Source organism: Haliaeetus albicilla, chromosome 12 (genome assembly GCF_947461875.1).
Source record: "Haliaeetus albicilla chromosome 12, bHalAlb1.1, whole genome shotgun sequence".
In the NCBI taxonomy this organism is placed as follows: Eukaryota; Metazoa; Chordata; class Aves; order Accipitriformes; family Accipitridae; genus Haliaeetus; species Haliaeetus albicilla.
This window is the reverse complement of record NC_091494.1, coordinates 35624345-35645100: the sequence shown is the minus strand read 5'-3', so window position 1 is coordinate 35645100 and position 20756 is coordinate 35624345. Positions and strand designations below refer to the sequence as shown.

The 20756-nt window shown below is 43.6% G+C and overlaps 1 protein-coding gene across 5 annotated transcripts in view; it reads left to right on the top strand.

Moving 5' to 3' along the window:
* The window catches only part of TMEM94 (transmembrane protein 94), a 51543-nt gene that overhangs the window by 12828 nt on the left and 17959 nt on the right, over positions 1–20756 (top strand). For 4 of the 5 annotated variants that reach the window (XM_069799084.1, XM_069799083.1, XM_069799082.1 and 1 more), the window contains 14 exons: positions 6767–6886; positions 7569–7696; positions 8268–8404; positions 9077–9273; positions 10067–10218; positions 10842–10944; positions 11258–11344; positions 11879–11995; positions 15759–15815; positions 17659–17763; positions 18380–18544; positions 18796–19005; positions 19174–19489; positions 20231–20404. In XM_069799084.1, the coding sequence (XP_069655185.1) occupies positions 6767–6886; positions 7569–7696; positions 8268–8404; positions 9077–9273; positions 10067–10218; positions 10842–10944; positions 11258–11344; positions 11879–11995; positions 15759–15815; positions 17659–17763; positions 18380–18544; positions 18796–19005; positions 19174–19489; positions 20231–20404 (2068 nt within the window). The remainder of the gene's footprint in view (positions 1–6766; positions 6887–7568; positions 7697–8267; positions 8405–9076; positions 9274–10066; positions 10219–10841; positions 10945–11257; positions 11345–11878; positions 11996–15758; positions 15816–17658; positions 17764–18379; positions 18545–18795; positions 19006–19173; positions 19490–20230; positions 20405–20756) is intronic. The other variant, XM_069799085.1, reaches the window with a different exon arrangement.

The window sequence follows — 20756 nt, the reverse complement described above, 5'->3', positions numbered from 1 at the left end:
GTGAATGATGATTTTAGCTAGGGAATGGGTTGGTGTTGGAGGTGATGGGGAAAGAAGCTCTGGTTTAAACTGTACATTTAACCCTAGAACCAACAGGAGGGCCAAACATTATTTTAGCTGCTGACTCCTGCTTTGCTGCCTCTTTGCCTCATGATTTAAATTTGTTTGTTTCTTCTATGGGCTTTGATCTGTAGCTGTTGAACCTTCTTATCCCTTTGAAACATGTCTCGCAGTGCACCTCCTAGGCTGTATCATAGTTTTAGTCCCCAAAGTCTTCAGCTAAAGAAGTGGGGATGGGAAGGAAGCTAATGGGGGGATGAAAGATGTCCTGAAGTTCTGTGGATTTCTGAGCGTTGCTGGCCTCTGGGAGGGGATTAGCATCCTCTGGAGTAAGCTCTGCATTGGCATAAAGCAGTATGCTGTGTGTTGAAGCCAGAATAAATACAGACCCCTAACTGCTCTCTGAACTTGGAGGAATAATGTAACTGGATGAATTACAGTAATTAAACCTTGATAATTGTGTAGTACGGGTGAGCTTCAGAGCAGTTCATAAACACTGCCTCATCCTGCCAGCAGCCTGGTGGGGCAGGTAACTATGGTTGGGGATTTGCTGCTGCAAACAGGACCAGACAGACTGAGGAATGTACAGTTCAAAACTGGGCTGTTACCTGGGGAGCAGTCGCCTCTTTCTCTGCCGTTGAGCTGCTACTAGCTGAGGGAGAAGCAAAATGCTGGGCTTTGCATTACCCATGTAGAAAGGTTGATCGTGCCTGTTGGCACCTTACTCTGTGCTTTATGGAGGGCATAAAATGTGAATGTCATTGTCTGGATTAAAACGGACCCTGTTCACACCAAAACGCAGTGGTGATTCACATGGCTGAGTCGTGTTGCTTTGGCCAGATCTCTCAGAGATCTGTGCTCCTGCAGCTGTGTCTCTTTGCAGCGTAAGTCTGCAGGCCCTGTTAGCGATGAGCTGCGGGGAGCCTCAAAGCCAGTGTCCGCACTTAGCTGCTGCCAGCACCCAGTTACCAAACTGTGGGGGCTCTTTTGTCCAGGGGCAGGGGGAGATCTGGGCTGCCTTTCATACTGTTGCTGCAGATGGAGGAAGGAGACAGTTGTTGACTATTGCTCCGTCCATTAATATGGGCCGTGCTGTGCTGAAGACTTTGCTTGTTTCATTTGATCTGAGATCACCAACAGTTAAGCTGTGGCTGCCAAGCTCATGTCAGGTGGCATTTAAACCAAGTTTAATAGCTGTGTTCATTGTGCCTTTTGATACCTTTCCTGGCATGTCCAGTTTTAAAGGCAGTGGTCCCCACAGAGCCATAATCTGCTTGACGGAGCTGGCTGCATCATGCAGGTATCAACATGTATTTCTTTTTCTGTGCTGTCCAGTAGTGTTCAGGTGGGTTGGTGAATATTATAGTCTTCACAGTGACTATGGTTGGTAGGGAGTTGGTAGTCCCATTATAGAGATGAGAAACTAAGGTGCAGAGGAACATCAGATTTTCACACTGTAATGCAGAAATCTGTGGCAGAGGAAAGAACAGAATCCAGCTGTCCTGACAGTTAGTCCAGAGTCTTAATCAAAAGATCATCCTGTGGAATAGGAATGTGTCAGGGTGGAGGCTTCATGTAGCCTGGGTCACTAGAGAAGCACTCTTGCTAGGAGTCAGGGATCAGACCTCTTTTGAAAAGGAACCAGGTGAGCACTAAGAAAGACTATAATGGGGACCAAGGATGTAAGTAGCAAAGGGAAACTTTTGCCCAGAGTGGCCTATACATTGGCTTTGCTGGCTACATCTGTATCATTTTGTAGCATGGATATGCCATTTCAGGCAGCCTGAGCACTAGCTCAGCACCTGCAGTTGGACAGAGCTGTAGCATCATGACATATGATTTACCTTAGAACAAGAATAAATCCCTCTCTAGCACTAGCCTGCTGTAAGAAATGTTGCCCCAACAAATTGCACACAGTTGTGTGTATGATGTCTGCCATCCTCTCTGATGATACCCCAGAAACCCCACTATGTGTCATGTTGTGCCTTATCCTAAGCAAGAATCTGACTTACAATACTAAATGCAGATACATTTGGTGGAGTTACTCCTTCTCATGTGTTTTTGAAACTGTGAATGATGCTTACATTTCAGGAGGTGTAATCCCTGAAGTAGATTAATAGCCTGCAAAACATCATTGTTAAATTAAAAACTACCTTCTTTTTCTGCTAAGGAATGCAAAATAGCTCTCAGAAAAAGGAAGAACATTCTGCTGTCCAGTTTCCCACCTCCAAATGTTTAAATCTGAAAAACAATTGAGTAGAAGTGTTAAAAAAGGGGCCTAGTGTGTGCAGCCTGGAAAGAAGGAAACAATCTGACAGCTGCCTCGTAGGGGTTTTCCATACCACTCTGAATCAGAGGGCTGGATCTGCAGTCTCTGAAAATTGAAGCTTCTAGCAAATCTTCTGTTTTCTATTCCCTTATTTGTTTAAACAATCTTTGTAAAGGCAGTTACATTCAAGTGTTCAGCAGTCTTGGGGAGAAGCCTTTATTCTGCAAAGGACTGAATCCACAGAGGATGGAGGATGATTCAACCCACTTTGATCTGTAAAGCAAAGAATATATTTGTGCTCCAGTATTATTTTAAAAAATGTTTGGCACATATGATACAACACCGCATATTATATCAACATTTACTGGCACAACAAATAAATATGCTGCTGTGGATGTGTAATGGCTGTATGAAAATATAAGAGGACTTAATTACACTAATATTTTGTGTCCATTTCTCACATTCTGACCTCTGCTTGTTTGTTCCTCTTGAAGGAAGGAGCAAGACCTCTGTCCCTCAGATAGCAGAGTGTGAGAATAAGTGATAAAATTTTAAGATATTCTTGAATGGTTCTGTGTGTAAAAGAACAGGATGGGAATTTTGGAGGAGAGATCAGGAACCAGTGGTGATTTTTGTGTGAGGATGAAGGTGGGCTGCGGGAAGCAGACGTAAGTAGGTGGTGATGCTCGGGAACAACTTATTGTGGGAGGAAAAATCAGAAGATAACCACTCTTTTCCTATCTATCAGTCTGAAGAAGCTCCTGCAACTCATGAGAAAGGCAAAGGAAACCTTTTTGCTGTGAGCCAGGCAAGGTTACAGATTTCAGCAAGCTCCTGGATCATGGGTGTTGCCAACTAATTTCCCCCTGTCAAACTATGGAGGGCCAGCTGAGAGGAGAAGGCAAAAAAAAGTCTACAGATTCTGTGGCTCCCCATCTCCTAGCTCTGAGCTGCTTGTCTCGTTCCTGAAGAGCCAAACCAGTTCCTAAACCTGGCCATTCACTAGATCTAGCTCCGGTGCCCTTTCCCTAATGTTTGCAGGCAAGCTAAGCAGTAATTTAACACGTAGGATATTTACTGAAATTGGAGAAATTCACGCATCTTTTCATCTTCCTGTCCAGTCCACACTTCAGCACATTCATTCCCTCTAGAAAATAAAATCACATGCACAAAAAAAAATCTCCTGCACCGTGTGTTTTCCCTTAATAGCCATCCTGCAGGTTAGAACTCTTGAGAGCTGCAGTATCATCTGCAAGGCAGAGGGTTGCAATCATCCTGTGTTTACCTGGCTTCAGTCACGCCTCTCAGACTAAAGCTGTGATAGCCAGGGCAGGGGTCAGCACCAGGGGAGTTGTAAATGCACTTAGAGGCTCGTGTGCTCTCCAGCCTCTTTGGGCAAAGGAGGAAGCAACTGCTCATTTTCTCTCAGGACTTTTTCACTTTAGACAGGGGCAAAAGGAAAGTATAGCCTTTTAAAATACCTCCTGATACCCATCAGGGGTTTTCTTTCACTGTAACCTGGAATTTACTGTCTGTTTTTTGGGGGGTTTTTTGTTCTTCAGAGGAAACCCTATGCTAAGGCAGCTGGGTGGGAAGGTGTCTCAACTGTTTCTGTTTTGACCTGAAAATGAGCAGATTACTCTTTGACTGCAACTGTCCAAAGCAAATATGTGAATGCTGAGTTTTTTACTAATGAACTGACACCTCCTGTGAATGGCTTCTTCACCCTGGGGTGCTCACCTCCTGTTTTGTGGCAGGAAGAGCACTTGCAGCTGATGAAAGGCTGGGAAGATCCCTCTGGGACAGCTTAAGAGCACCTAGGTTTGCCATATACAAAGGTTTACTTTAGGGCATTTGAAAAATGCCTCATTAGCAGTTGATGACTTAGCAGGGCAGCTCTTGTTGCAGAAACCTAGAGCTGCCCCTTGCCAGGAGCTCAGGGTGGCTCTTCTTGCCTGTGCCTTTGATTCCTTGGTTCCGAGCACTTTCTCTTGATGATCACTGGCAGCAGGTTATCTGAGTCACCGCAGGCAGCCTCTCACTCATATTATTACAGTGTTTACCAGGCTGGCTCTGCCTGCTTTGACGAATACTCCATGTTTTAAGTGTCAGGATGGGTGTTTAACAATCCTTGCCCATCCTGCCATTCTTCTTCCCCAGCCCTGCCACACTCTGCACTTGTCCTTTCTCACCTGCTGCAGCCACCTTCCTTTGTGGCTGCCCTTACCTTGACTGATACTATGGCAAAACGGTAACTCCTGTGTAAAGACTGGAGCAGGTGTGCAAGTATTTCAGGAACCTTTTTGATTACCTCTGCATTTGTTGCCTTTTTCTGCTCGCTGCCTGGTGTGATGTGGCAGTTTCTCTTTTCAGGCAGTGTGTGACTGTACTAGATGTTGGCATTAAGTGCAGCTTTCCTCTCATTTCTTCTGTAGCTCTTGAAGTATCCACTGGAACCAGCTTGGCGTCTAAGCAGACTTTGCTTTTCAGTTAAAGTCCCTCTTATTATTGCTGCCTTTCATTCTGTGTCTTTTATTTATCTGTCTGCTTTCTCTGTGTTGGAGAGGATGAGTGGGTGCTTTGCTATGCTTCAGCCAGCAGTCAGCGGAGAGAGAGAAACCTTATTGTCACTTGCTCCACGTTGCTTTCAGGCACTCCTGTTTGCAGCACTCCTGTGGTGCAGCAGCAGGTCTGTTGCCAGCTATGCTGCCTGCCATCTTCTCCTCTGGGAGTCTCTGAGAGACTCCTATGTTTAGTCCTGTGCTGATGTTACCTGGGCTGCTTCCAAGAACAACACAGAACTGCTTCCTCTATTCCTAAAACTGACACAGAGAATGAAAACTACAGCAGGATTATTTTTAGTTCTGTAAAAGTGCAGCTAAAGCAGCATTGCTGGACTGCCTGGCCAGAATTTGCTATTTCAGATTGTCCCTGATAGGTGGGGAGTGTGTGTGCGGTAGATGGTAGTTTAAAGGCATCTATCTGCTATTCCTTGATGCTTACATTACAGTTTTGGATTGGACCATCAATGCAAATGAGTCTGAAGTCTGAGATTAGTTTCCGGTAAATGTTCATCACAAAACCACTCGGTTAAGGAACAGGAAGAAAAGTGCCGATCAGAGCTGAGCTGCACTTGCAGAGCTGGGTGCATGCATGCAGCTCCTGAAGAGCAGAGCTGCTGCAGTTTGAGACCACGGTGGATTTGGCGGGGCTGGGAAGAGCTGGTGATTGCAATAGCAGGAAGAGCTGCAGCTCCTTGCCCAAGCTGTATTTGCTGGGCTGTGTGTCGCACTGGTGGGGACCAGAGGGGGAAGCTTCCTGCCTTCTTTGTGTTCAGTAGTTCTGTACTCTGTAAACAGTATGATACACCTGAACATTTCTAATGTGCAGGATATCCTATGCGCTTTACACCCTCAAGGTGTTTGTATTAAAACATGAAATGCAAATGAGAACTTCTGTTAACCAGTTCCCTGATACCTGCTGTAGCCCTTTCATGGACACCTGCCAGCTTTTCCTTGTTGATTCACTTTCAGTGATCTGGTACCCACAGTACCTCACAGCAGTCTCTGTGATTTGAAAGAAAGGAAAGTGATTGTGTTCTTGCCCCAGAAATGCAAGCGTTGACTCCACTTTCTTGTTATCACCACCTCACAGCAGTGTTTTCCAGATGGCACACTCTTGGGTTGTATCCTTCCAGGCTGCTACCTCTTTGCTGCCCAGTGAGGAAGCATTGCTCTTGACTCTGTGTGCTTTCTTCAAGTCCAAATGCCTCCCTTGTATGTCCGTACAGTTCAGCACTTAAGACTCTAGTGCTTTCTCTTGTAAAAGGAGGAGTTGATGCTGGAGTCATGTCTCCTCCTGAAATGATCCATGGCCTAGCACTTAAATCTAGGGGCTTCTGCATCAAAGTAGTCACAGAGGCAGGATTCATAACAAAAAATTCATAACAAGCAGTTGTGGAAATTGGACCACTGGTTTAGATTTGCAGATATTCTACGACTTGGTTGTTATTACTGTTAGCAAAATCCATCCTGTATCATTAAAATTCTACCATAACTGTCTGTGTTCTGTTGTCTCTACAAGCTGATACCAGTTCAAGCCTGTGTAAACCTCCGAGCTGAGCAGCCTCCCTTTGTACTGTCCTCAGCCTCTGCTGATTAGAATCTTGTTTCGCAGAAATGACTTGGTATTGTGCTTTGATAAAGTATTTATCTGGCACAGTCAGGACTGGTTTGTTTACCTGATATTATCTAGGTGCTCTAATTCCAGCCAGCAGTCTAAAGTTCACAGAAGGGAAGATGATTTCAGGAAAATGGAGAATCAGACAGGTGGTGATGAGTGCAGGGCATTCATGGTAGGGTGCTCAGTCAGCCACCCAGAAAAAGCCTAAAAAGAAAATAGGAAAGCACTAAACAGGTTTTTTTTCTGGCACCTCAGGATGAGATGACCTCAAGTTTGGGCCTTACCACAAAGAAAGCCCTCACAATCCTGAGAGACCAGTTGTCAGCACTGCTGGAGGGGCATCAGAAGGAACGGAAAAAAGTGACTTCATGGAAGGTGAGGCACCAAACAGCACAAGGTTGGGCACACAGTCTCCCCTTCTCAAAATAAAGCTGAAGATTAAACAAAAGTTGGCTGAATTCTGTCCCAGACTGCTGCTGCAAAGTGTCTGGGTGCAGAACTGCTAAAGTCCTTGGGAACAAAGCAAGGAAACTCCGTAAGGGTATGCTTCTCTCAGCACTTCTTTCCTGGATGCTGGAGCTCTGCAGGAGCTTGGCTTCACCTGTAAAGGATCTAAGGGCTTCAGGAACCACTAACGGCAGTGTGCCTATGGGGTCCATATCAGGTGGAGAGAAAGAGCTCTGAAGCTCATCTGCCCTTGTCCACCATGTTCGTCTGGCCTGTGTATTGAATACAAAGTGCTAGTGTTTATGCACAGTACTTAAAAGTGTTCCTCGCTTGGTTAGTGACAATGGAGCAGCCTGGCACAGAAGCCTTTTCATTCTTCCAGGCAAGAGTAAAGCAGAGAGTGTTCACCCAGACTTGCCAGCTGAGCAACTGTTAGTGCTGTAGCATTCGCATAACTGATCTGGATGCTCTGTATCCTGTTCAGGGGTTTTACAAAGTTATGTTCACCCTGTAGTGTCAACTGCTGTCTTCACCCTTTCTCACTCTGCTTTTTCAAATGTCTGGCTCTGTACTTCATTAATGCTGACTGTCTGCTGCTCTCCTTTTGTAGGAGGTGTGGAGGAGCAGTTTTCTGTACCATGGTAACCGTTGCTCCTGTTTCCACTGGCCTGGTGCATCTCTGATGCTTCTGGCAGTGCTGTTGCTGCTGTGCTGCTATGGGAGCCAGCCACAGGGGAGGTAAGTAAAACATCCTATGCTGGTTAACTGAAGCAAGGTGGTAGTTTTATATCGTCTCGATGCTTTGTGTGGCTGACATAACAGTGTTGTCCCTCATTCTTTCTAGACATCTAGACATTAGCATAGTCACACTGGTAATTCTGTCCCTATCATTCCCTTTCACAAAACTTCAGCCAACTTAATTCTACTTCTAATAGACCTGTCGAGTGTCCTATGGAGAGACTGAGATTTTTTTCCTACAGCATTTCTAGATCTTGAAAAATCCTAAGGCATTATCATAGTTAGAAGAGATTTTGAAACTGGAGAAGTTAGTGGCTTATAGAAGTTACTGTGCTGTCACATGCACCAGAGCATGCCTTGACTGGGTCCTTTCAGACTTCTCTGGTGGCATTATTCTAAAGAAGTGTGATCATAGCTCCCCTGCTTTTCTTTTTTAGCCATAAATCTGTGGGGTGTAGGAATAAACAACTGAGCATGTGTAAATTTATCTCTGTGGGTGGCTGGCAGTGTATTCTGCTCATTTACTCAAACCTCATCTGCTTTCTGCTTTCTTCTGTTTTGCTGTGCAAAGCCAAGGTGCTGAGATAGTTAATGCACTGGCACTCTTCCTCCTTCTCCTCTTGGATCTCTTCATGATTGGGCGTCAAGAGAGGCTGAAGTGCAGAGAGGTGGAGAGGAGACTTCAGACAATCATTGATAAGATAAACGGTGAGGTCTCATTCATCTGTTTCTCATTTCCATTTGTGTTTTCCTCCCATTGGATTTTTCTCCAAGCCTGATCACATACGTTACTAATTGAACTTACTAGCCTTCCCCTATGTTACACAGAAACAGGCTGTGAGAATTGTGTCCTACTCATGCCTGTCCTGTAAAATAGTTATTTTGAGCTGTCATGTGGCCATGTGCTTCCAATCTGTGTGTTATCAGGTAGGCGTCTGTTATGTCTGTGCTTTGGAGTAATTTGAATCCTCAGTATCTTACAAAAATATCTGCCTTGCAGCAGATGATGAGAGAAGAATACGTGGGGTTGTACCACAACACAGAACAGAAGGAAATAAATTGCTACGCGTGAGCATCGTCTCAATGGGGGCTTTTGAACCTGAGGAGGCAGTTCATTTCAGTGTGGCAGTTTTAAGGACAGCCTTTAGTTTTTCCATTGTGCAAATATGTGTTTAAGGTTATAAAGTTATTATGTTTAGTTGTTAATAGTGGGTGGAGAGAGAGGGGAAAAGCCATCAAGCAGAAAGAGAGAGATGATAAAAGATCATGGGAATGGACTGAGTTTAGCACTGGCAATAGCCACTACAGGAGGTAAATCAATGTATGATTGGCCCCTCCAGAATTGTTGTCACTTAATTCTTTCATGCTTTGTGCTTTCAGATACACTTGGCAAAGAGGTGAAATGGCCAGACTCCATGTACCCTGACCTTCATATGCCTTATGCCCCATCCTGGTCCCTTCACTGGGCCTACAGAGATGGTCATCTTGTCAACCTGCCTGTGAGCCTGTTAGTAGAAGGAGATGTCATTGCTTTGAGGCCAGGCCAGGAGTCATTTGCTTCTCTGAGAGGGATTAAGGTAACTTGCTTGTCTTATTTCTCTAGCCTGTAACAATATATTTCCCAGGATTTTCTTGCTAATACTCTAATTCCCAGTGTACAGATTATTAGAGTGTTTGATTTCTTCTGACCTTGAAAATAGCTTGAAATTCCAGTTCAGTCAAGGGCAGTACTTTGTCAGACAGACTGCATCTTCTCTATGAACTCCCAAACCCAACGGACAGAAGACACTAATGTGATCCCAAAGCACCATATTTCCATCTCTTCCAGGTCAAGGGGAAATTGTAACGTGCTGCTAAATATAAGTGGAGTGAATCTGTCCAGTAGGATGATATGACATACAAACCCCTACTTTATCCTGTTTTTTATGTGGAAAAATAGTTTGTCTGCTTTGACCTTCTCCTTACTACTGATTTACAATAAAAGAAGATAATATAAAATATCTGGGGTAGAAGTAAATTAACAAATCAGTTACAAGATCTATGCAAAGATTTTGCTGCTTGAAGAAGATTGGAAAAAGTTTAAAGCTTGAAATTTACCTTTGTTGGTTTTTATCGTAACTTTCACTCCAAATGCCAATTTTCATGAAATAACCAGATATGCTTGAACACAAACATTTAATTTTGCATCAAGTTTGAAGCAGTAGTTTAGCTCATGAATTTTTGAGACATGAGAGAGGGAACTGTGACAAACATGTATTGTGTCACTTGTAGTGGGAGGGGTCGTGCTGGACTAAACCTCCAGTCCCTCGCAGCAGGATTCCACCGAGGCCCCAACTGTGCAGCCTTGGGGCTCTCTGACTTCTTTTCTAGGATGATGAGCACATAGTTCTGGAGCCAGGAGACCTGTTTCCACCTTTCTCACCTCCACCCTCCCCACGGGGAGAAGTGAAGAAGGGACCTCAGAACCCTCAGCTGTATCGTCTCTTCCGTGTCTTGAAGACCCCAATAATTGATAATGTCAGGTGGGTTCAATACAGTGCACAATGCCTGCACAGCTTGTCTATGTCCTTGTTGCTGCCTTGTGTCAGCAAAAAATGAGACTTACCAGTCCAGGACAGGAATTTTCAAATATGCTGTGCTGTGTCTTCTCTATTACCTGGGAATGCTATAAGTCTCTTACTGTCTGTCTTCAATTGTCCTCCTTAACTGGTAGGTTAGGCTAATATATAAAACCACATATATGCTAAGTATTACTGTTGAGCTCATTGCTTTTCAACTAAATTTCAACAATGCGGGGAGGTCACAGATTTCATGCATTTGATGTAACCAGCCATATCACACCCTTTGGTCAATTGGAGATAGAGATATCTTAATGTCCTTGTTGGAGTTTCAGTACACATTGGGGCAATGGAGCCTTCCTGTTAAGTTGGTGAGGAGACCTGGGGCATTTGCTCAACAGCACTGCAAATTTACCATGGCAAGTGCAATGCTGCTATTATAGAACTTGGCTTCTCTTTTGAAGGTCACCCCTCATAGCATAGGGTGAACACTGTTCCAAACAGGTCTGCCAGGAGGTTTATATCTGAAGAAAGTGCAGGGTTAGGATCTTGGTTGCTGAAATCTCAAGCTGTTTTCCATTTTTTAGGTGGTGTCTGGAAATGGCTTTGTCACGTCCTGTGACAGCCCTGGATAATGAGAGATTCACTGTACAGTCAGTGATGCTGAAATACGCTGTCCCTATTGTACTGGTAGGTCTCATTTCAAGCCTTTGTTGTTGAATATAGCCATGTTTTGTCAATAAACGTGAAGAATTTGCAGCCATCAACAGGAAATTGTGGCCAGGCCCTAACTCATGCAGCTGACTCTGTGTGTACCTTGGGTAGTTCGGAGAAGCAAAGATGCTGAGCCATCTAGCCATGAGAGTGGAGGGAGGAACTGCAGCAGCAGACCAAGTATATCTTCCAGACTTTCCCAGGGCTGAGAATATTACAAGGCAGTGAAAACTCTTTTCCTACAAGTACTAGTAGTTAGCTGACAGCGTCATCTCTCTTTGAATTGCAGGCTGGCTTCCTGATCACCAATGCTGTACGCTTCATTTTCAAAGCTCCTGGAATTACTTCTTGGCAGTACACTCTTCTTCAGCTACAGGTAAAGGAGAGCTTTGAGCTCTGCTACACCTCCTCCCCAGAGCACCACTGAGACCGATTCCCTCCCTCAGCAGCTTGCTTCATCCTATGACAGCATCCTATGCAGGCCCTTGTGCACGCTGGATCCAGGAGCTCTCAGTGGAGCAAGACAACAGCTCTGCCCTTGCCATTCCTCCCAGACTGCCCTTTACATTGTTTGCTCTCTCTCACTTGCCATGTGTGTGTATATATAGAGAGAGAGATACATGGTATCCTTTGCCTTTAAACTTGTAAGAGTTTATGCCAAATTCAGCAGGAAAACCAGCTGCGCGTTGGTGTGATTTATTCACGTTCTCCTTCATTACAAACCCCTAAAGGTGTGTGTGTCTCCCCTCCTGTGCTTCTCCTTGTGTTGCACTGCTTCCAGTGCAAGCAGTCTCCTTCCTTCCTGCCATTGCCTTTTACCCATCCTTTCACTGTGGTGGACAAGATGTCATGTGAGAGGTCTGACTTCTTCTTGTCTCTGTGCTTGTTGGTGATTGCAATTTTTTTTCAGGTGAATGGTGTCCTACCCATCCTTCCATTGCTCTTTCCTGTCCTGTGGATTCTTGCTACAGCCTTTGGAGAAGCCAGAGTCTTGGCCCAGATGAGCAAGGCCTCATCCACCTCACTGGTAGGTATCTCTCCACTGCAGAGAAAAGGGCAGGAGATGAGAAGGGCTCTGTGAAGTGAGCACAATGAATTCAGCAGATGTGTCCACATAATTGTAAAAGCTTTGGATCTGTGATTGTCCCAGCTATGCCCTCTCCCAGGGGCACAGTGTGGCTTCTTTTTGAACAGATGTTTTAATTTTTTCAGCCTGTCTACAGATATCCTGTGGTGATAGGAAGCTCCAGTGATTCCATAAAACTCCTCAAGGCATGTGCTTTCTATCAGCTAAATGTAATCTGTCAGAGTGGTCAACGTGGAGATAAATGCCCTGTCGTGGCTATAACTAGGGAATGTTTAGCCACTGAGAAGGAATGGGGTGCATGAGATCCTCTGTAATCCCCTGTTTTGATGTGTGGGCTGAACAGCCCTTTCCTGAGGCTCTGGGGCTTTGCTTGCAGGCACGGCCTTGGCAGTAGGTCAGGGAGTAAGAGGAATTTCTGGTAGTTGTGCTGGTTTGGGGAGTGGAGTTTGGTAGTTTGATGGGTGTGTGATCCTGAACTAGATGCGCTGATGGGTGTCTCTTCTTCTGTCCTGGTGGCAGTGTTGGTGAGATGCACTGTGCTATGTTTGTATTCTGTGCTGACTTCTGTTACGCCTGTACTTGGACAGAGTTTCTCTCTCCTTCTTGTCCTTCCTTGGCCTCTGTGGCCCTGGGTCTGTGTTTTCTGTTCTTTTTCCCTATAGGTTGTACATAACTAAGCTGCTTGTGTCCTGGGAGGGAGGACACATGCTACCTCCCTCAGTGGCGTTTGCACCTTTACGATCTCAGCACTGCTTGGTTTCTGTCTTTGGAACCTTCCTCTTTCCCTTTACACCTTGCTATTTGTCTGGGAAAAGCCAGAGCTTCTTGGCTTCCCTGCTTCATCATTCTCAACATATCCATTTGCCCTGTCACTCATACTTGTACCTTCCTTGTGTTCTTTCCTGTCTTCTCCTTTTTCTTGTCCAGGCAACTCACTCTGTCCAGCCAGCTCTTTCTCTGACATCTCAAACATGGTCCTCCATCCTTGCTGCTGCAGAACAAGTGTTGTGATGTGCCTTGGTCATTCTCCCCCTTGACTAGGGCAGTCTTCTCTTGGCCTCTCTATTTCACTCCTTCCTTCCCTCTACTCTGTTAAAAGTGTAGCAGGTAAGACCCTTTTCCTCTCCAATCACTTGGCCTGTGTGACACTCTTCTCCACCTTCTGCCCCCTCCCATCATGTTCAAGCTGTTTGATTCCCACTTTTTCAAGGCCATAGGTGACCCTTGTGACTGGTTAGTCAGACATACTGCAGGACACAAACCAGCCCCTCCCCGCCCCCCAAGCCCCTGCCTCAAGTTGCATTACTACAGTTAGACTACATCAGCTTTCCTTTTAGAAAGGAATTTGATGTTGGTTTGAAAACGTTTTTACTGCCTTTGATAGGTCATTTCAGTAATTATTTACCTTCACTGCTAAAAATGGGCATTCTATGTCAGTGGGATTTTTTGTAGTATCTGATTTCCAGCCCTTGGAACATTTACATCTTCTGTCTCCTAGATTTAAGAGCACACCAATGAAATTTCTGGTCTGTTGTAGCTACTCACATTCCCTTTTATCATCTCTCTGGTTAATTAAACAGTTTAAGCACCTTGAGTCACTATAAGTATATTTTCCAACCCACTAATCTTTCTCTTGGCTTTCCTCTTAGCTTTCTCCAGTGCTTCAGGATCACTGTAGAATTATGAATCTCTAAAACCCACAAAATATTCCAGTAACATTTGTGTTTATGCTAAATTTCAGAATAATTTGGACTTTATACTCTGTGTTCCCTTGTTAGTGCAACAAAGGATCATTTTAGATCTTGTAGCTACTGCTTTAAATAGCCAGACTTTGTTTAGCTGATAATCTACAGAGTTACTGCTTTCTAAGACAGAGTCCTCATCCTGTAAGTCCAACCTTCATTTTTGCTCCTAGGTATGCAACCTTACTTTTGCGCCTGTTGGTATGCATGTTTTTGTTTATTCACCAAGCAATCCGTATTGTTCTGTAACAGTGGTCTGTTATCTTCATTATTGGACCCTGCTCCAAACTTTGTGTAGTTTACAGTCTCTATCAGTAATGTGTTTTTTAGTTTTCTTTCAGCCTATTAACAAAATACCCAGATTTGTCCTTGCTTGAGCTAGTAACACATCCTATTGTAAATAATTTCTCAGTTTCTGTTACATTTGGAGATAGTCTGTTTCTAATAGATTTAATATGAGCCCTATTTCTCTGGTATTACTCTAGTATTTGTTATAAAACCAGTAAAACTTTTTGTATCAAGTCAAAGTACCAAGTGGTCTAAGTCAAAAGCGTTACTTTTATCAGTCAAATTTGTAATTTTGTCAAAAAAGGTATCACAATAGTTTGATGAGATTGGTTACTCATATACTTGTGTTTGGCACTGGTTGTATTATTCCATTTCTTTTCTTTTAATTGAGTCTCATATTAGCTGCTCTCTTATTCTGCCTGAAATCAAAGTCTGCCTGGGGTCCTGTGGTAACTTGGTTTGTTCTCCTTACCCTTTTTAGGCATTGACACCACATTAGCTTTCTTCCATTGCACTGGGACTTAGTCCATGCTTCAAGCCTTGTGCAAAATCAGCAGTAACAGTCAGAAAGTTGTCCAGACTTGCTAATTTAAACATATTTACTTTCAGAAGCTAGTGTTAGAATGGAAAATATTTCATAGTTATCATATGGTATGATTATATCACTGAATAAGGAATAGCAATATTTATTTTAACACATCTGCCTTGCCTGCAATATCATTTGCAATTTCACTGTCTTAAACAAGCAGTGGACTGATTTTAATTACCTACTGGTATACTTTTTATTATTTTTATGTTAATTTTTACTTCTATTTTCACTTCCACTCAAAACTGGACTTTTTTATTTTTACTATGGGATTGTTGCTTTTTAAAATTTTAATAAAATATTGTTAAATAGTTCCTCATTATCCTTTATAATTCTCACTTTAAATTACTTCTGACAAATTTGTCTTCGCTTTTTTTCAGCTTTGTTAAACTGATCCTTTTTAAAGTGCCAGATATATGCATTATTATTTGGGATGTCGTTTTACTTGCATACAAATGGAATTGCTGTATTCACTTATGCTTGTGAATATACTTAAACTGTTTTTCAAAATCACATCTACTGTGGAATTCCTTTGTGCTGGATGCACAAATTTTGAGTTAGTAAATTTCTCAGTGTAATTCCAAGAGCCCCATGGTAGTGCTCTGCTATAATTTCTTTTCATTTCCTATCCACATCCCATTCATATCACCTCATTCCTCTGCGTCCATTGTCTTCCAGGCACCTGCTTTTACAACCAGTCTTCTAGCTCCCTTCTTTTAACTGACCCATATAGCTTAAAACCAGATCAGTCAATCCTGGTTCTTTCTGTCTAAAAATAACCATCCAGAAAGAGCCTCCTCTGGGTCTAATTGCTATTATTTTCTCTGTAGACATTTAGGTAATGACTGTGTGTTCTTCTGTGATGTACAGCACCAAGCACTTTGACTGTGCTTCACAAGCAAATAAAGACATAGTCCATTAAAGACTTAACTGCTTTGATGAATTATTGGTCTGCCTTGGTATAGTGATTCCCACAGAGCAGGAGTCCTGCTTTCTTCTCTCTGAAGGCACAGTATTTAGGGAAGGATGTTCCTCATGGCACATTTCTGAACACGATTATAGTAACTGGTCTCTTCTCTTGCTGCAGCTTGCTAAGTTTTCAGAGGACACTCTCAGCAGCTACACAGAGATGGTATCTTCTCAGGTACTATTATTATACATTGTTTTCTTCCATCTTCACTGCAGAACTTCATGATACTCTTTCCCTTCCTCTCTGATCTCCAGCTTGTTCCTAGACCCTTTTTACTTGTGTCAGTTGTCTATTGTCACCCATTTGCTGCTTTAATTTGCTATGCATGCAGATTGCATGTCTTTCCCCCCACACCTTCCCATGTAAATCCTGCTCTGCTGGCCAGAGATTGAGGTGACCTTGATACTGAGTAAGGTTGTGCTTTTCTGAATATTGCAAATAGTTTGAAATCAACTTTTTCTGTCCTGAAGAAAGTACCTCTTTCAAGTTCCCCTGTTCCAGGAGTAAAATAAATTTTTTATGGTGTGTGTCAGAAAGAAGGGAAGTATTTTGCTTGTACGAGAAAAACCTCCTTCTTCAAGCCAAAACTAAAGAACAGAGGGGATGGCAGTCAGCACCAAGACCAAACGTGAAGAGGGGACCATGGGAAGTTCAGGCTTTTAAAAAGTCTGATCCTGTTTCATAGGCTCCTTAACAAGCTTAAGCACATTACTAGTGCTTCCAAAGCTGGAGCAAATAAACATTCAGAAGACCTTTTTCTGGGGGCAAACTGCATCTGGCCACTCTATAAATTGCATCATCCAGATTAAACAGGTGGGTAGAGGAAAGACACTTTTCTGTCTAATCTGGCATTAAGATTCCCCTTTCCATAAGGAGGCAGATGAACTCTAGGAGTGGTTAAAAATCCCTAGATATTATAAGAATCAATTTGTATTTCCTTGCTCCCAGCCACACAGAGGAATGCACATGGATGGACACACACACACGCTTCCTTTGCTGAATATTTTGTTGCCTTTCTGTGCCAGTTCATCATTTAGCTGAAATGTTTTTCAGGTGTGGGAGTGATTTGACCTGACCTTCCTCATTGAAAAGATCTACTTCTTTCCTTTTGTACCTATGTAACATTTTTGCTTATGAGAAACTGGTTTAAATAAGAGCTTTTTTCTTCCTGGCGATAGCTCATGATTGTTTTGCATTTGAGCTTATGGCTGTACTAACCCTTAGGATCTAAGAAACTTGATTTAAGGAGCTTTGGGGGAAGCTCTGCAGTGACAGCATTCTGGAACGACAGCTAAAAAGCAGTAAAATAACACTGTAATGCAAACCTGGTTTTGCTGGCTTTAGGAGTGCACAGACAAAAACATACAGGTCTGGTGCTTGGATTGATTTCTGCCATCCAGACTCACTCTGAAATGTTTTCATGTGGAAGATGAAGGGTGCCAACTTTACATTTTAATTGTGCAAAATATCCCCTTCTTTCAGTTCATTACCATGTTGATTACAATTCATTTGTAATGGTGGAGTAGTTAGGGCACCTTGGCTTTATTTCCAACATTGGCACTGCCTCAGTAAGTAACCTTGGGCAAATCACCTCACCATTTACCCGATTCGCAGCACAGTGATCATAAGCTTAAGGCCTCAAACTCTATAATCTAAGGGGATGAGAGTTACTTTAGGAAAAAATACTAAGAGGTAACAACTGATTCACCCCAAATGAAATCACTTCAAAAACCCTTCCTGTGTTTTTGGGTAGACAAAGGTAGTTTCAATGAATTCTCATTTCAACAATCAGACTGTCTGTTAGCATCCTCTGGAAGGGGGAATAAATGCCTTTCCATTGAGAAAATCAGCAATGTATCAGTTAACAGGTTCCCACGGAGACCACTGTTTATCTTAAAGTGTATCACTGTGTTGAACCTGAAAGCAGGTAATGTCATACTCCCTTTTTTCCTTCTGTCCCCTCATCTTTCACTGAATGAGTCTTTAATTGGCTGATGTCCTCTGCTTCCCTCGGCAGGAAATGATACGCTGTATCTGGAGCCACTTCCTCTGTGTTTTAAAAGGCAAATCCCCAACTCTGAGCTTCACTTCCAGCTTGCTCCATAGTCTGGGATCTGTCACTGTGAGTATTGCTGGGTTGTCAGAAGGAGGAGCCCTGTGTGGATGCTTCATTTGCATTGTTTATGTCGTCCTTTCCTGAGCATAGACTGTTGGCAATCAGTTCACTGTGCTGGAATTAGAAACCCTTCAGGCACCTGTCTTTGTAGAAGAGTTTATAACTCTTTTGTCTTGTCTAAGCAGGACATATACAAACTAAAACAATGGTTAGACGTACTCCGTGGCATCTAACAGGATGTCTGTATTTTCCAGCTCTGGTTCTGGTCCCATAACCCTCTTGACTCCTGTTCAAGAGCCAGCTGGTTTGGGTCTTGATAAGGTAATAGCTGGTGAAACAGGTTGAGTAGTTGCTTCCTTCCCATGGTCTTCATCCCTAGTTTTGCAATATCCTGAGATAAAAATGGTGTTAAACAACCCATCAATCCTGCTAGAGCAAGGAATTCTCCGATTTCTTGGAGGGTTATCAGGTGCAGTTTCTTAAGACAGAAGGTTGGCAAAGGAGAGACTTGTCTATCCTCCCATGTGTTTATTAAACTTGTGATATTTACAACTACGCATGAACACTGAGACATGTTTTCACTGAGATTTTGCTTTCTTGGGGGTGTTGTGGGATGTTCTAGGTGCTCTGCTGTGTAGACAAGCAGGGGATTCTTTCCTGGCCAAACCCCAGCCCAGAGACTGTTCTGTTCTTCAGTGGGAAGGTGGAACCACCTCATGATAGCCATGAAGATCTGACTGATGAGCTCTCTACACGGTCCTTCTGCCACCCTGAGATGGAAGATGAGGTGAGTGATATGTAATCCATAATGTAGTATGTTGGCTCTAATCATAGTTTGACTGACATGCACAACATGATATTATAGAGGGGGGCCCTTTGCCTGTAGAGAAGTCCTGTGCCATAATTCTTTGCTTAAAAGATGAAGAAGCAGCGAGGATGAAATCCTCTTCTACAGGAGTCCTAAAGCAGCAGGTGAGTCAGTAGTGGCTCATATTCAACCACTGAATCACCACTGTTCATTTTGTTGGTCTCTTGCAGCCCCATGAAAGAGATGCTTTGCTCTCTGGCCCCCTGGCAGACACAATCCACATGACCAATGAGCAAGAGAGAAACAACTGGTCTAGTGACCCTCCAAAGGCTCCCGATGCCCATGCCCACCGAAAGCCAAACAGCAGAAGCAAGCATCCCTCTGGGTCCAATGTGAGTTTTAGCAAGGACACAGAGGGTGGAGAGGAGGAACATACTCAGGTAAGGCATAGTGAAGGGGCACACAAGTAGTCTTTTGTGGAGCTATAAGACAGACTTAAACTCATAGAGTCTTCCCTTTGGGGAATTTAATTGGGAATTCCCTGCGGGATTCTAGGCTCAAGCTATATTCATTGTAACCAACTAGAATTTTCCTGTCTGTTGGACCAGGTTGTTGGTGACAGTGAGGTGTTGGCTTGTGAGGCTGAAGACTTTGTGTGTGACTACCACCTTGAGATGCTTAGCCTGTCCCAAGACCAGCAGAACCCCTCCTGCATCCAGTTTGATGACTCCAACTGGCATATGCACTTGAATTCTCTCAAGCCTCTGGGCCTGAATGTGCTGCTCAATCTCTGCAATGCAAGTGTGACAGAGCGTCTGTGCCGCTTCTCTGACCACCTCTGCAACATTGCCCTCCAAGAAACTCACAATGCTGTGCTGCCTGTCCATGTGCCCTGGGGCCTCTGTGAGCTTGCCAGGCTAATAGGTAAGGAGAAATTGGATGAGCAGACACAGAGAAATCAGGGCTGTCAGTAGACACTTAATCCTTAGAGAGCACAAGAAAAATATTTCCCCAGTCCTGGTTGCTGAGAAGGTGACATTACAGACCTGACTGTTATTGTTTGGTTGCCAAAACAGTCTATTAAAGAGATTGCTTTTGGCAAGTTCTGACATTGTAGACATTATCAAAGGAACAAATGTCATCAAGGATATTTCCAGCCAGCCCTGGCTTGGCTTGGTATTCTTCTGGTTCGAGTCTGCCAATCTCATCAGGAGACAAAGAATACCTGCTAATGGACAGATAGCTGCCCTGTCTTTACAGTAATGCTTTACCAGGAGTTTGGGTATAAATTATGTGAGGTACCTCAGCTCATTTTATAGATGGGAAAACCAAGGCCTAGGGGAGATAAGAGGTTAGAGGTAACACTAGGATTAAAATCTGGAAGCTCTTGAACTCAATTCTGTGCCTGATCTTCAGTGTCACAGTTGCTGTCTTCAGTGAACCAGAAGCATGAAAGCTGTAATTACTAATAACATCTAGTCTTTCTGAATGTTTTTCATCATAGATCTTGAGCCATCTTGGTGTAGATGCACAGCTCACCTACCTATTGCTGGGGAGATGTCAGAATGAGTGCAGGCAAAGTGGATGGCACAGAAGCAGGAGAGAGGACCTTTCTTTTGCTTTGGTTAGAGTCTAATTTTTCTCCTCCTTGTGTTCATGTTTCAGGTTTCACACCAGGTGCTAAAGATCTTTTCAAGCAGGAAAACTATTTGGCCTTGTACCGCTTGCCAAGTGATGAGATGGTTAAAGAAACAATCCTGGGGAAGCTTTCATCTATTACCAAGAGGAGACCACCCCTGAGCCACATGATTAACCTTTTCGTGAAGGACACCACTACCAGTAAGGCTGCCCCTTTCTTTGGCCATCCACTTGGTATGGGAAGACCTTTTCTGCAGAGCCTAGAAAATGTCAGACTGGGACAGTCTGGAGTCCCTATGGGGTGATAGCCTTGCTCTGCCTATGGCCGGTACAGATAAGCTCAACAAACTTTAGTGATCAGTGCTATGGTGTACTGAGGGGAGGAATTCTTCCCAGCTCTGGCTCACTCCAGGATCATAAATAATTTTTTAAAATTATCTTAGATAGCACATAGTAAACCTGTTTTCTGGGACCAAATGGCAGTGCAGAGCAAGGTGGGAGTTCTAGTGGGTTTTGAATAGACTTCATTATGGTAGTGAAACTGATAGTGCAC